The sequence below is a fragment of the Podarcis raffonei genome, chromosome 11 (assembly GCF_027172205.1).
Source record: "Podarcis raffonei isolate rPodRaf1 chromosome 11, rPodRaf1.pri, whole genome shotgun sequence".
NCBI lineage: Eukaryota > Metazoa > Chordata > Lepidosauria > Squamata > Lacertidae > Podarcis > Podarcis raffonei.
In genome coordinates this window covers 49,746,407-49,761,471 of record NC_070612.1, presented here as the reverse complement: position 1 = coordinate 49,761,471, position 15,065 = coordinate 49,746,407, and the positions used below count along the sequence as shown (strand labels likewise).

Below are 15,065 nucleotides of genomic sequence, written 5' to 3'. Positions count from 1 at the left end.
AAATCCATTTTGTCCACACTGAAGTGTAATACAGATTTGAAGCTCCTTGTGTCATTTTATTTTTTTTGGGGGGGGGGGAATACTATCGAAATTTGTGTGTTATTTTGACACATGGAAACATTCAGAATAAAGTTAAAACTTCATATCAGAACGCACTTTCATAAAAATGTTAACTTTTAAGCCTGTAACTATATTCTCAACTTCCCAATGGCCAGTAATGTAATTCTTGTTTTTCAGATATTAATGAATGTTCTCTTAGTGATAACCTCTGCAGAAATGGCAAATGCGTGAACATGATTGGGATGTATCAGTGTTCATGCAATCCGGGGTATCAGGCCACTCCGGACAGACAGGGCTGCATTGGCAAGTATTTTATTTTTATTTCTGCATAAATGTTTCTAGTTTGTTTCTTTTTCCAAACTTTGATTTCATAATTGTAAATTAAATAATCAATGACAGCATCTTTCAGAATTCAAACAGTGGGTATGCCCCTCTACTCTAAAATAAACACCCCATTATTACTCTTTATCGCTGAGCTATATTTTGCATTCTTATTTTATGTTAACTTTATTTCATTCGCTGTTGTCATTTCGTTCTAAAATCACTTAGGTACCTAGTGCCTACTGTCTTCTCCTGATAGGAAGGGGAGAGTGGGGGAAATATGAGGGGCAGGTGGGATGCTTTTAAACAAAGTACCAAATAGATCTAATAATCTGTCCACAATATTCCCTCCCTAGATATTGATGAATGCATGATCATGAATGGAGGCTGTGACACCCACTGCACTAATTCAGAAGGCAGCTATGAATGCAGCTGCAGTGATGGATATGCTCTGATGCCAGATATGAGGACTTGTTCAGGTAAAAGAATGAAGAGTAGCGTCTCAGTTCTGTTCTGCAGAACTGCATCCATAAAACATTGGAATTGTGTGTGAATTTCCTTACTGTATGATGCAGTGGTTTGAACAGCAAGCTGTGAACCAGAAGGTCTCAATTTGGTTCAAATGCAATCTTGGCTATTTCTAGGTGGAGATAATGACTGCTCTCCACATCAAATGGAGGGCGTCTTTTGCGTGCCCGCACTCAGCACCCCCTATCCTATGTGACTCCCGGCAGAGCGCTCCTGGACCACTTCCCCAAGTAGCTAACCTTGAAGTTCCCACCAAACCTCAGTTCAAATAACCAATCGCGATTGGGGAGGTGGAGCCAGGGGAGTGGACCAAATAAGGGTCCACTCTTTAAGCATAAAGGGTATGGAGCCTACCTGGGAGCTCTCAGTCAGGACTTGTGCGGAATCCTTAAGTCCAGCGATGTCCAACAGGTTGATCCTGATTGACTGGTTTATCCCTGAGTGAACGCTATTGATCGTGGTTGATTGCAGGTTCCCTTCTGATCGCCGGTAGCAGAAAGCATTGTGCTGAAAGTCTCTGCCCCCTGTGGCCCTCGCTCTGTCCATCTGTTATATGAAATGTGCAGTCGTTAGCTCTACTAAGCTTTCCTTTATTGCTGCGTCTGCTTGCTAATAGCGGTGTTGGTTCCGAGTGTTTTATGCCTCCCCCCGAAAAAGGTCACCAACATTTTTCTCCCCTAAAAAAAATTCAGCAACTTTGGCCTGCCCTCCCTCCAATGACAATGGGTACATCACTGCCAGTTGTTTTACACTGGGAGTAGATTGCAGTCTCTAGGGAGTTGGATGTGCCTGCTTCAGTCTATCTTCCCTTCTGTGGCGATCCCAGGGTTCCTTGTTAAAGGGGTTGTGTTGAGGGGAGTCACTGGCCATACACTGAAAGGTGCACTCCCCTGTGTTGCGGTAAAATGGGGGGCGGGTTCTCTGCTTAAACATACATATTCCAGAGCCAGCCTAATCCCCAGACAGATTGGTTAACCCTGATGTGCCCCAGATCCCTGGCCAGGGACTGGGCGGGGTAAATGCCCAATGCCTAAGCCAAGGTCTTCCTACATCTGAAAATTTAATAAAGTTGTGGCCAATTTTAATCCCATAACACGTTGTCACAAGTCATTATTCCACCTGGGTGTTGCCTGGGGTCAGGGGGTCTCCACCTGGGCATGCAATGGACTTAATAGGTGCCCTTAGAAAAGTGATAGTTTCTCTTGAAGTTCTACAAGAAGTTCCTGACAAGTTCTACAGCACATCAGGACTTAATAGGTGCCCTTAGAAAAGTGATAGTATGGAGAAGATTGTATAGGCTTATCTTGCAGTGTTGAATGAATAGGTGACCTGGTTCATATGTCATGCCAACCACAATTTGTGGATCGAGGGCCCGACCCCCGCTATGTGAAATAAACACACAAGGACACGTGATATAAGGTTAATGGGCAAGAAAATGCCACAATTTTATTGATTACAGCAGTGAAAAGGTATTGGCTTAGGCATTGGATGACTATAGGAGGTGGGTTTATTCACCAGTAGGTGGAGCCTGTTGATGCTAATCCAACTATAGGCTCACCCCCTGATGTCACCGAGGGTCGTGCCATGGCCTCCCGCCAAGCAGGCATCGGACGGAATACACGACCGCCAGATTCCTTTAACGGAATAACCCACGGTAGATAGCATAGGCGATGGCCACACCTAGCCCTTGACACACATGAATCCAATGCCTAACCTGCCCACCAATACCACAAAAGTTGTGACGATTGCTACGAGGTAGGCGAAAAAACCAAAAAGCCTAATGCCAAATGGAAAAATTCCTACCAGGCCCCCCAGACAACCGGGGCGACCAACCTAAGGTCCATAGCAAGGCCAAAAAACCTAGACCCTGAGCTAAATGGGAGTGGAGGGTGGGTGACTCGCTGCAGGACGACGACGACTGAGGAGGAGGCAGAGCTGGAGCCGCAGCATTAAGCTGCTAAACACGCCCCCCGGAGACACCTGGTTGGCTGCCTCCGGTGGGCGTGGGCGCCAGCCAGGTGAGGAGGGGCGGGGGCTAAGGCCCCCGGCCAGGGGCGGAGCTCGGGCTCCCGCCCACAACCACTCCCCTCTCTTCCAAGGAGGAGAGTCTTTGTCATCACACAAGTGAGCCCTGGGCTCACAAGCTTTGTTTTTCTGCTTGCATGCTCTAAATCCCTCCCGGCTGGAAGACTTAGATGTGTGCTTGCCCTCCAAATTGTTATTAGAAAACACAATTGGAAGCTCATTCCCAATTCTGGCTTGGAGGGCAAACACAAACCTTACCAATTCAGGTGTTAAATCAGGGAGGAAATCAGAGTGCATAAGGGGAGGAGAGATCAGGAAAGTACAAGGCTTGCTCATGCAATATCAACACATGCTTTTCCATTACATATGAACTGGCATTGTGTAAATGAAATGTCTAACATTCTACATAAATGCTAAGCAGTAGTATATATGTTAACACCATTAGAGCCATGTAGATATATAGCAACAGGCTAGTAACAAACTTAGCATGGCATGGTTTACAGAAGATTTGTCTGTTCAGAATTTCACAGTGATAAATTTTTCCTATAGACATTGATGAATGTGAAAACAACCCAGATATCTGTGATGGGGGGCAGTGCACCAACATCCCAGGAGAATATCGATGTCTTTGTTATGATGGATTCATGGCTTCTATGGACATGAAAATATGCATTGGTAAGTAATTTAGAGGTAGCTTTCAAGAGTTGTAAATATATTGTTAATGTGATTTTTTATTCTCAAAAATAGAAACCTTTTCCTTAGGGAAAACATCACTAATGTAGCAATTTAAGATTTGATCTTGTGACTACTTCACAGAAGAAGATTTAAACCTCACCAAAGAAGCACTGATAAACTAAAATGTAGTTGAATCTTGTGGTGGTAAACTGCCCCAGATTCCCTTCTGACTGTCCTGGGAAAAGTGTTTCCTTTTCTTTAACCTTCAAAGCTGGGGAAAGGTGGCAGTAGAAGCAGCACAGAACAAGAAGTAAGGTTTTCCTTCCCCCTCCCTTACAGTCATCCTGACAAGTTCTACAGCACATCAGGACTGAAAGAACAATAATAGAAATTGGCATTGCCACCGAGAAAATTTTACATATTCCAGCTCTCTACTGATCTGGAAAAGGGATTGGAAGGTGCTCTTTTAAGAATCTCAGAAGTTAACTTCTGAGCTAAGCTCTGGTGTCATGCTCTTTGATGATAACCAAGAAAAAATAAAAAATAAATTCCTTGGAGAATACCATTCAGTTGGCCATTATCACACCAGTTAAAATATGGCACACATTGTTCCTATTTCAGCTGTTGTGTTTTTGCAGAATAGAAACTTCCTCCTGGCCCAACCAGATGTATTCAGAATCTATACCTTCCCTAATAAATATTCATAAGTCTACAAGGAAGGGCAATTCACACTTTGGGAATCTTGAAAACTAAGGGCTAGTTCATTGATGATGGAGAATATATTAATGTATTATAAAAGTAATAGACTTCTTAAAGAAAAGTAGCTGAAATAATTCTGATTTATTTTTCAAAAACCAATTTAAATTTTAGCAACTATCAGATCTTATGCTTCAGTAGTACTTTTATTCATGTATATCTTTTTGCTACACTGAAGTGTCTCATTTTCTCATTGGTTCCTATCTTGTTGCTTCATACAATGATATGATCTAGTTGAAAAATGTAAGATAAAAATAATGTATAATTCTTGGTATATTTCGTACGTTCATTTTATAAGATGATTTATTTTGAGTGACTTGACTAACGAAGAACAAGTTTTCAGTCACTAACTGAGCTATATTAACTTACAGATGTGAATGAGTGTGACCTGAATTCCAACATCTGTATGTTTGGAGAGTGTGAGAACACCAAGGGATCCTTCATTTGTCATTGCCAGCTGGGTTACTCTGTCAAGAAGGGAACCACAGGATGTACAGGTATGATATACTTCGCAACTTCCTTGAGAACCAAATAGTTGTGGCATAGTTCTTTGTAGGTAAAGGAACCCTGGATGGTTATGTCCAGTCAAAGGCGACTATGGGGTTGCGGTGCTCATCTCGCTTTCAGGCCAAGGGAGCCAGCATTTGTCCACAAACAGCTTTCCAGGTCATGTGGCCAGCATGACTAAACCGCTTCTGGCACAACAGAACAACATGACGGAAACCAGAACACACGGAAATGCTGTTTACCTTCCTGCTGCAGCAGTACCTATTTATCTACCTGCACTGGCATGCTTTCGAACTGTTAGGTTGGCAGGAGCTGGGACAGAGCAATGGGAGCTCACTCCATCACAGGGATTTGAACCGCCGACCTTCCAATCAGCAAGCCCAAGAGGCTCAGTGGTTTAGACCACAGCGCCACCTGCTCCCCCTACCTCTTTGTACATGCACATATCTAATTGTGGGGAAGCAGTCCTGCAGAGCAAAACTCAGAACTGCAGTTACTTTTGAGTTTAGTATGCTCCTTTAAAAATTTTTTTAGCTATTAGTACCATTTTATCAAGTACCACTGCTTTTGTGCTCCTACCGACGTCCCATTGAAATGCTTGGCATATTGCAACCATTATTTTTGAAGTATTTAAGGCTGCAAACCTATACATACTTAGCTGGAAGCCCCAAACAACACAGTGAAACTTACTGCTCAGGAAACATGCATGGAATTGTACTGTATGCATCAGGGCTTTTAGATAATTAAACAATCTATGCCCTTTTCAATTGGGGGGTGGGAGGTTATTGTTTTTGTTTGTTATTATGATACACATTTTTGTGTTTTTATACTGTAATCTACCCTGTGATCTTTGGTTAATGCGCAGTACAGAAATTTAATTAATTACAACAATAAGAACAAGGCTTAACCATTATAATTCTGAATTCTTTTAGAATATCATTGTGAATTACAGTTATCTGGTTCACATATGTCAAGCCAAACCTTGGTTTAGTAAGATTGTGCAAACGTGGACTCCTAGAGCAGACATCACAACCACTACCCTTCTTTTTTGCTGCTGAACTACACTATGCTAAGGCTTGTATCATCTGAGCCAAGACTCATGGTTATGCCCTCTCTTCATTAACCATGAGCAGTTGCCAAGGATTACAGATAATTCCTAAAATCAGATACTGTTCTAATAAAATCAGTGTGAAATAATAATGCTGGATGTATTATATTGACACTGTTTCCAAGTTTATCTTGGAACAGAAGATATCTGTTATTCTGAATTCAACTTTTTAATGTGCAACTTTTCTTAGATGTGGATGAATGTGAGATTGGCGCCCATAACTGTGACCTGCATGCCTCATGTGTCAATGTCCCAGGAAGCTTCAGGTGTAGCTGTAAAGAAGGATGGATTGGAAATGGAATTAAGTGTATTGGTGAGTAGAGATGAATTGATACAGTTGTTCAGCTGACAACATAGTAGGCCTAAGTTACTTGGTTATTTTTAGAATCATTGGGTAGGTTGACTGGAGGTGGGGATGGCTGAAGTAGCTATGGAAATGTTTCACCCAGAAACAGAAGGCGGCATTTTTTATTCTTCAGGCTTCTCTTCCTATTTGGGTCAGAAATGGGGCCAGCTTGCTGGTTGACTCCTTCATGGAAGAGAGTATCTGTCTGTCTCCCATAGAGCTCTTAGTTTATTTTAAAACACTTTTTTGTTAACTCCTCACCTTCTCTTTCTTGCCTACCTGTCCTAGGTAAGAATGGGATTCTAAATTGTCTAGGGAATGAGAGCTCCAAAACTTTCGACACTATTGATATGGATATTCCACTCCTGCTTTCTCCTCCCATACATTCTCCTCCTTGCTGAGTTGCCAGGTTCTTTCAGTAGGACCATCCAGCCTAGCTAGAGCCAAGGTGATATATTGTTTTGTTAATATTCTCGCCTGGAGAATATTATGATCAACTACAGATTCCAACAATAGATGTGCCATTGGGCACTTGGGTGAGAGATGTCATGAAGGAAACCCGAAAGATCCCTGTGATAAAAATGGAGAAGCCACACTGAGGCATGTTCAGTGTTGTTGTGTTCATCAGTCACCAACCCCATCTCTACAATGTTGACCCTCCTGACCGACTTGCCTCTTTGAAATCAGTTTCTAAGAATCTGAAGAGTAGACCGAAAAGGTTCTTCTTATCAGCCACGGTCCTAGCAGACTCTATTATAGCCTCTAATGTCAGAAACAGAAGGAATGTGTACTTAACACGGCACGAATCTAGCCATAAGTGGTGCTTGATTGCCACATTGTTTTCTGGCACCAGGTTCTTCAGTGGTGCCAGTGGAAACCAAAAGTAAAAGAAGTCTGTCCAAACTGCCAAATGAGAGGACGGAAATTCCCATGTCCTATTAGTCCTTTTGGGACTTGCCAGCATCTGAGTACCACTTGGGAATCAACCAGCTATAAGACTCAATAACCACATTCCATATATTCCAACTGAAATTCCTCACTGATCTCCCCTGGAAACTGTTCGTCATCCAAGGTTGAAAGCAAACAGTGTTCTAGCAGGAGATAGGCTGCCTCATTGCCATTATGCTGTAATTGTCTGTCTCATGTGGTTGGTGCCTCAGTGGAAACAAGACCACACTGATCTATAGTGTGAGAAAGACAATATGAATAGGATACGTGCTGGAGTATTCCGTGGGCCTAAAAGACAACTTTGTGGTTCCAACAAAATCCAAATTTGTAGAGAAACTCCTGAAGCAAAATCTCCCCCTAATCTCCCACCTCAGGAATATTTTGGTGATTTTCATAGAGGATGTCCCTTAATCAACTTAATCAGCACATAGCCCCTGCTTCTCATCTGGATAGGAGAGGCACTTTTGAAGTACAGTGGTACCTCTAGTTATGAACTTAATTCATTCCGGAAGTCCGTTCTTATCCTGAAACTGTTCTTTACTAGAGGTGTGCTTTCACTAATGGGGCCTCTTGCTGCTGCTGCACCGCCAGCACTGTTCTCGTCCTGGGGCAAAGTTCTCAACTCGAGGTAACTCTTCCAGGTTAGCGGAGTTTGTAACCTGAAGCGTTTGTAACCTGAGGTGCTTATAACTTGAGGTACCACTGTATTGAGAATACTACCTTCTTCCCTAAGAGAGAGAAATTTCTGATAAGAAATTTCCCTTCTTTCTAGAATGCCTCAGTCTATTATAATTCCATGTTTGTGAACATTTTTCTATGTGAAGTCTACAAAGAAAGTAAAGCCATTTTCTTTTCATGATTTCTTACTTACTTCTTACTGACAGGAGATTGATAACATTGTTAGAGATGGCCTTTGATGACAATTGTTAAATCCAATCACTTTTAGAGCAGAATATTAGTTAAATATTTACCCAGTGCTAATGAGTTGATGTTTAAAATGTAAAGATTATAAATGAAATGGAAGAAACAAAATAATTTTATGGTTTCATGTCATTGAAAGGTTATGAGAAAGCAAGTTTGAAGTTAACGCTTTGGGCAAATTTAAGCTAAACTTGCAGCTTGCAGTCAGAGTTAATTAGTTCAAAACAATATACCGTATTTTTCGCTCTATAACACGCACCAGACCATAACACGCACGTAGTTTTTAGAGGAGGAAAACAAGAAAAAAAATATTCTAAACGAAAAAGTGGATATATGATTTTTGTGGTTCATGCTGTGGCCACAGACATGTGATCTGACAGTGAGTTTGGAGTAGCCCAATGCAAAAATCCTGAGGATCCATGTGGATCCATGCTTTGTAACCACGGAAGAGGGAAGGAAGGGGAACCATGGATCCTCTGCTCACGACTGCAGCAGATCCCCCCTGCCACCCGCAGGCATTCGCTCCATAACACACACAGACATTTCCCCTTACTTTCTAGGAGGAAAAAAGTGAGTGTTATGGTGCAAAAAATACAGTATTTGAGATTAATTCCTACCCTCCCTCCCACTGGTTCTTGGCACTCTTCACCCCTTAACAATTGCCAAGTCACAATGTTGCAGTGATAATTGAAGCCAACTCTGGCTGAAATATCCTAGCAAGGTCTAGATTTAGACCTAGTAACCCTATACCCCCTTGGCTCCCTTGTCCACAGCCCTCCAAGCTCCTCTACCCATAATGGATCCTGGAGGTCATGTGCTCTGCTCTCCTCATCTATACTGCCCTTCTCATGTGACCTGTTGAGCCTCCTTCATCATCTCCTGTGTACTATGCCTGCCAGCCTCCCCACTCCTGTAGGAGTGCTGAACTTGTCCACTTTCTTTCTCTTGGTAAGCACCAGCATACATGCATCAATGTGGTGTTTGGAAGGAGAAGAGTCCCTTTCATTTATGGTTGAAAAAATAGTTCTGCCTTAGGCAGCCATCTAGAATCAGACAGCAATAAAGTCATGCCTTGAATTAATGAATTGGTGCATATATATATATATATATATATATATATATATATATATATATATTCTTATTATGGTAACCATTATAACAGAGGCATGCAATATAAATGAAAAAGTGTTTAAACAAGATTGGTTAAGTATTTAAAATGTTCCACTAACGCTGAACATAGCAATAGGCAGATCAATTTCTGAAGCTACCTTCATTTTGAGTCAGACATTGATCCATCTCAGCCCTACATTGTTTATTTTGTCTGGCAGTGGCTCTCTAGCAGAAGTCTTTTCCAGCACTTACTACCTAATACGTTTAGCAGGAGATGGCCGGGCTTGGACTTGGGGACTTCTGCATGCAGAGCACCAGCTCCTTCACTGAGCTGTGACGCATGATGGCTGAGAGCCAGTTCTGACACTCTTTAATAATTAATAATAATAATTTATTATTTATACCCCGCCCATCTGGCTGGGCCTCCCCAGCCACTCTGGGCGGCTTCCAATTGGTTCTTTGAACCAATTGTGCAAGCAGGCTACTCCTGAGGAAATCCCTGTTTCTGTGAACATGTGCATCCTTTTTCTAGTTCCTTTGTGTGTGTTTTTCTGGCAGATCTTGATGAATGTTCTAACGGAACACACCAGTGTAGTGTAAATGCGCAGTGTGTGAATGCTCCTGGATCATATCGCTGTACCTGTGCAGAAGGATTTACTGGAGATGGATTCACTTGTTCTGGTAAGAGAGATTTAAGAGAGTTTAAGGAAATCATTTTATCTGCTTGTTTCCTTTAGAAGCAGAATTCAGAGCTCCAGCAACATTGTGAGACCAGGTTTCTCCCCTGTACTTAGTTTTCTGCATACCCTGTTGTGTAATTTCTTAACACGGCATTTACACCGAAACTACTCTGTAATGGATAAAACTAGCATTTCCCCTAACAGGCTTTAAATATCAAACAGAAATATCACTGCTCATTTTCAACTAAGGTGGAAGCACCAGTTTTGCTTTATGTCAAGTAATACTTAACAAAATTATCTAGATATGTTTATAATGGACATTTGCTGACCAAATCCCTTTTGCTACATTGAGCATCAAACTTAATTATATTCAACAGATATTGATGAATGTGCAGAAAATATTAATCTATGTGAAAATGGACAATGCCTGAATATTCCTGGTGGATATCGTTGTGAGTGTGAGATGGGTTTCACTCCGGCTTCAGACAGCAGATCTTGCCAAGGTAACTCACCACTATTCCATTTGCATTTTCAGGGTTTGGAATGTATTCCAGGAGCGAAACCACAAGAAGCACTGAAAAGAACATTCAAGCACAAGCTTTGCATAGAAAATACATTTTTCTAAACAAGAATTACTATGCTGCGCCAGCTCTGATAAAAGCTGCCTTAATTTTTAAAGACTTTGCATGGCCTTTGACCAAAAACCTTGCAGCTAAATTTGGACTCATCTTCCTTGTATCAGTTACTAAAAGACATGTAGAAAAGTACTGCATTCAGACAAATGTTTCTTATTGTAGAATGTGATGAGGGTACGCAACTGCATGCTTGTTCGCTTCCAATAAAACCACACAAGCACAGATTACATTTTCAAATGCACATTTGCATTCGATGACAAATTATTCAGAATATGTACAATATTGATGTGTGGGTAACTAATTTTTATATATATATTATCCTTTCAGATATTGATGAATGTGCCTTCCAGAATATCTGTGTGTTTGGTACTTGCAATAACTTGCCCGGAATGTTTCACTGCATTTGTGATGATGGCTATGAGCTGGATAGAACTGGAGGAAATTGTACAGGTAAACACATCACACTTGAAGAATGTAGTAGTAGAAGAATGAGATTTTGTTAAATAAATGTTTACATTTTTGGCTTTCTTTAATGGCAGCCAGAATGTTGGTGGCTGTGAACTGGAAGTGTAAAAACGTATTCATTGGTTTAGGAGAATTTCAGAAATATCCCTTTGTGGTTAAACAGATACATTTTAGGAAGTACAGGTAAGTCAAACAGTTGATGGAGAAGTTTGATGAAAACTGGCATTCATTCATTCATTATGAAACGAGAATGCAAAACTTTTAGCCTCTTTTCTTGAATTAAAATAGTGATGATGATGGTGATGATTAATAATAATAATAATAATAATAATAATAATATACCACCCTATACCTGGGGGTCTCAGGGCAGTTCACAGAAGAAAATCAATATATAAAACCACAAAATACACAATAAAAGTAAAAACAACAACCCAATAGTCCCCCCAATAGCTAAACATAAATTTTAAATTTTCTTCTTCTTCTTCCTGCCTTAGACATTGATGAGTGTGCAGATCCTATCAACTGTGTTAATGGTTTCTGTGTGAACACGCCTGGAAGATATGAGTGCAACTGTCCTCCAGATTTCCAGCTGAACCCAACAGGAGTTGGTTGTGTTGGTAAGAATATTAAATAAATAAGCAGAAAGGTTAAAGGATTCCATATGAAACAATATTGATTCATTACTTAAATGCAGTGGAACAAATTCTGGAGAAATGTACTTCCCACTCATATCACATGAACTGTGCAAAAAAAACCCAAACCAGGATAGATGCTGATTTCAAAATCCCAACTGTAAATGGATTCATGATGAATTAATAAATTTATAACAAATATAATACAATTTTTTGTTTCTTTACCGTGTCCCATCAAAGTCAGTAAGGTTTTATTTCTACATACGATCTTCAGCAGGCTCTTATTTTCTGCTACGCCAAGAGCTGCCTCAATATATTGGAGATAGGTAATTGAAAATTAATTTTAAAAATATACAAAAAAAGAACTGCCTCAATGAAAGACAAGATTGGGTAGTGTGGCAAGGCACCTAATTATCCCCTATTGATTATATGATGCAAAGATCATTCTCATGCTAGTCTGACTGGTCAACATCTTTGAATCAGGGAAGGACATTTCTTCCTGGTCCAATTAGCAATGCCCCTTGCAAAAATGGCAATTGCTTTTCCCTGAGACTTGCGGTTTTGCTCATTTATCTGAGTCTTTTGTGCTTACTTGCTCTGTAAACACCTATTTCCTGTGTACTTTTCTCTCATCGTGGCAAACTAGGAATTAGATTCTATCAGGTGATTTTTGAGGAACTGGGTCTGAGTGTTCCTGCCTTCTGGTGAGACGAGGAGAGCTGAGCTAAAAGACATTTTGGACCTCTTCCAGGTCTTACTCTGTTATTTTGTGATCTTGTTACGCTGACAAACCCTTGGCAGTCAGTTATGACTTGCTTTACCCATTTCCCCCTTAGATCATTTAAGAACTTTTCTGGTGTTGCAGCTTCACATTTAGGTCAAAGCTGAGAAAAATTACTGAAGTTAATGTAAGATTATGAGGTTTACTACTGAAAGCATTCATGATGCGTGTTTCACATGACTGTGGCTGGCGGGCACAACTGTTTTCCATTCATTCTCCACAGATAATCGAGTTGGCAACTGTTACCTGAAATATGGACCGAGAGGGGATGGAAGTCTATCCTGCAACACGGAAATTGGTGTTGGAGTCAGTCGCTCCTCTTGCTGCTGCTCTCTAGGAAAGGCCTGGGGAAATCCCTGCGAGACCTGTCCGCCTGTAAATAGCAGTAAGGAAATGACTCTCTTAGATGCAAGGACGAAAAGAAAAAATACTAACAGTATATCATAAGGAGTGAAAACCATTTCATGTGGTTGCGTTTTATACATGATCATCATTGCGTGACCAGGCGGCGACAGCCCCAGCCCCCAGGGATCATAAGGAAGGAATAAAAACTGACATTATATGGAATTAAAATTGGGCCACAACTTTATTAAACTTCTGAATGTAGGAAGACCTTGGCTTAGGCCTTGGGCGTGTATCCCTCCCAGCCCCCCAGCTGGGGGGAACTGGGTCTCATCAGGTTAAATGGGATATGGGGGTGCTCTGCAAGATGTAAGTGTAGCAGGCAGCCAAGCCCATATCCCCACACAACCTTTCAGTGTATGGCCAGTGACACCCATTATATAGCCCCTTTAAGAGGGGGACCCTGGAATTGCCGCCGCAGGGGGGTGAGTCACCACTTCATGCCCCCCCCAATATAGGGAAGAAAAGACTAAAGGATTCCACCCAAGGCCACAACCAAGTTGTGACAAATTGCTTCAGGGAAGGCAAAACATGCCAATGCGGGAAAATTTCTTCCCGGTCCTTCAACAGCAACCAGTCAAAGACCACCCGCTAAACAGGAAGAAGATGTTAACCTGCACACAAGAAACATGAAACAAAGGGAGTGTAGGGAGGGTGAATCTCCAGAGCTGACTGCCTAGCTATTGTCGGCTCCACCCCCTATTTATAAATGGGGCTGGTCCCCACCTCCCAGCTAGAAACTTGATTACTGAGGCTGGGTGTGAACCTCCAAAAAGTAACACTGAGAGGCAAGCCAGCCCCTGTTTGCCAGTAAGCTCCCTGGGAACTGTAGCACCACGCGCGATCCTGCAAAGGGCACCCACAATGTAAAGTGTGAGTGCTCATTAAATGGAAACGCATGCCTAGGTTCTCAGATGTGATCCATAAGCCTTGAGTGCAGGAATCAAGGATCCCAGCTTTGCTTGTGACAACACATGATGGCCTTAACCTAAGTGTCTTGTTAACCTAAGTATCCTTTTTCCTGTGTGTAAAATTGAAAGCATGTTTAGGGACACTAATATAAAGTGTTTTGCCATGTACTTAGTGGGAGTTTAGAACAACTGTTGTTCCAAAGCATCTGCAAAAGACACCAAAGAATTATTAGTAATTATAATCTTCCTTCAAATGTATTCACTTCAGATACATGGTATAGACACATTGAAAATATTTGTTTTCCATATTGTGTAGGACAGCTTTGGTGGGAAAAGAGCTGCATGGACATAAAGTATGTATGGACTGTAAGAGTCCAAAAGGACACTACACTGAATGGGGTCCCTATGAGCTGCTTTCCAGACAAAGTTATTATAAATCTGTGTGATTTGTTGTGGGGTCGAGAATAGGGGCCTTGAGAGTCAAAACACAGTTCGTATTAAGATGATAAATTTCATGAGCTGTGAACAGGACTATGCAAAAGAAAAACAACAGCTGAAGCCATCTGTGTGTTAATCTTCCCACAGCCTTTTGTTTAATTCTTGCTTGTGTTCTTTTCTCTGTAGGTGAATATAATACTCTCTGTCCAGGGGGTGAAGGTTTCAGACCAAATCCTATCACTATTATTCTAGAAGGTAAGTCCTTCCTTCCTTCCTTCCTTCCTTCCTTCCTTCCTTCCTTCCTTCCTTCCTTTTCTTTTTACAACAAATTTTTATTGGTTTTTAAACAAATACAAAAACAAGAACCATTAAACTCTTTTGTTTAATGTCTCACTGTGTTTTTAATTACATTGGGAGCTGCTGGGCAACCCAGTCAGATGGGTGAGGTAATAATAATAATAATAATAATAATAATAATAATAATAGTAATAATAATAATGATGATGATGATGAAGTATATATATATATATATATATAATGGTGTTTGTTGTATTCATTGACTTTAGACATAAACTTACACATTCAGTGTCCATACATATCACTAAACATGACCTCTCCACTGAGAAGGCTGAGTGAGTGGTATAACAGGGTCTTGATTTCGGTCATTAACATAGTTAAAGAAGTTAATTCTTTTAAAATAACCACTATAGTTTTTTATGACTTAAACAAGAGTCCGGTTTTGTAAAATGTCTATAATGGGGAGGTAGTGAAATCTGTTAGTTCCATAGAAGAAACTAAAATGTATGCATTTTGTCA

The 15,065-nt window shown here is 41.0% G+C and overlaps 1 protein-coding gene across 1 annotated transcript in view; it reads left to right on the top strand.

The window, feature by feature from the left end:
* The window catches only part of FBN2 (fibrillin 2), a 150,410-nt gene that overhangs the window by 96,418 nt on the left and 38,927 nt on the right, over positions 1 to 15,065 (top strand). The window contains exons 28-38 of the mRNA XM_053409269.1: positions 238 to 363; positions 738 to 860; positions 3,484 to 3,609; positions 4,737 to 4,862; positions 6,171 to 6,293; positions 9,864 to 9,986; positions 10,363 to 10,488; positions 10,948 to 11,070; positions 11,580 to 11,702; positions 12,722 to 12,883; positions 14,436 to 14,504. Of these exons, the coding sequence (XP_053265244.1) occupies positions 238 to 363; positions 738 to 860; positions 3,484 to 3,609; positions 4,737 to 4,862; positions 6,171 to 6,293; positions 9,864 to 9,986; positions 10,363 to 10,488; positions 10,948 to 11,070; positions 11,580 to 11,702; positions 12,722 to 12,883; positions 14,436 to 14,504 (1,350 nt within the window). The remainder of the gene's footprint in view (positions 1 to 237; positions 364 to 737; positions 861 to 3,483; positions 3,610 to 4,736; positions 4,863 to 6,170; positions 6,294 to 9,863; positions 9,987 to 10,362; positions 10,489 to 10,947; positions 11,071 to 11,579; positions 11,703 to 12,721; positions 12,884 to 14,435; positions 14,505 to 15,065) is intronic.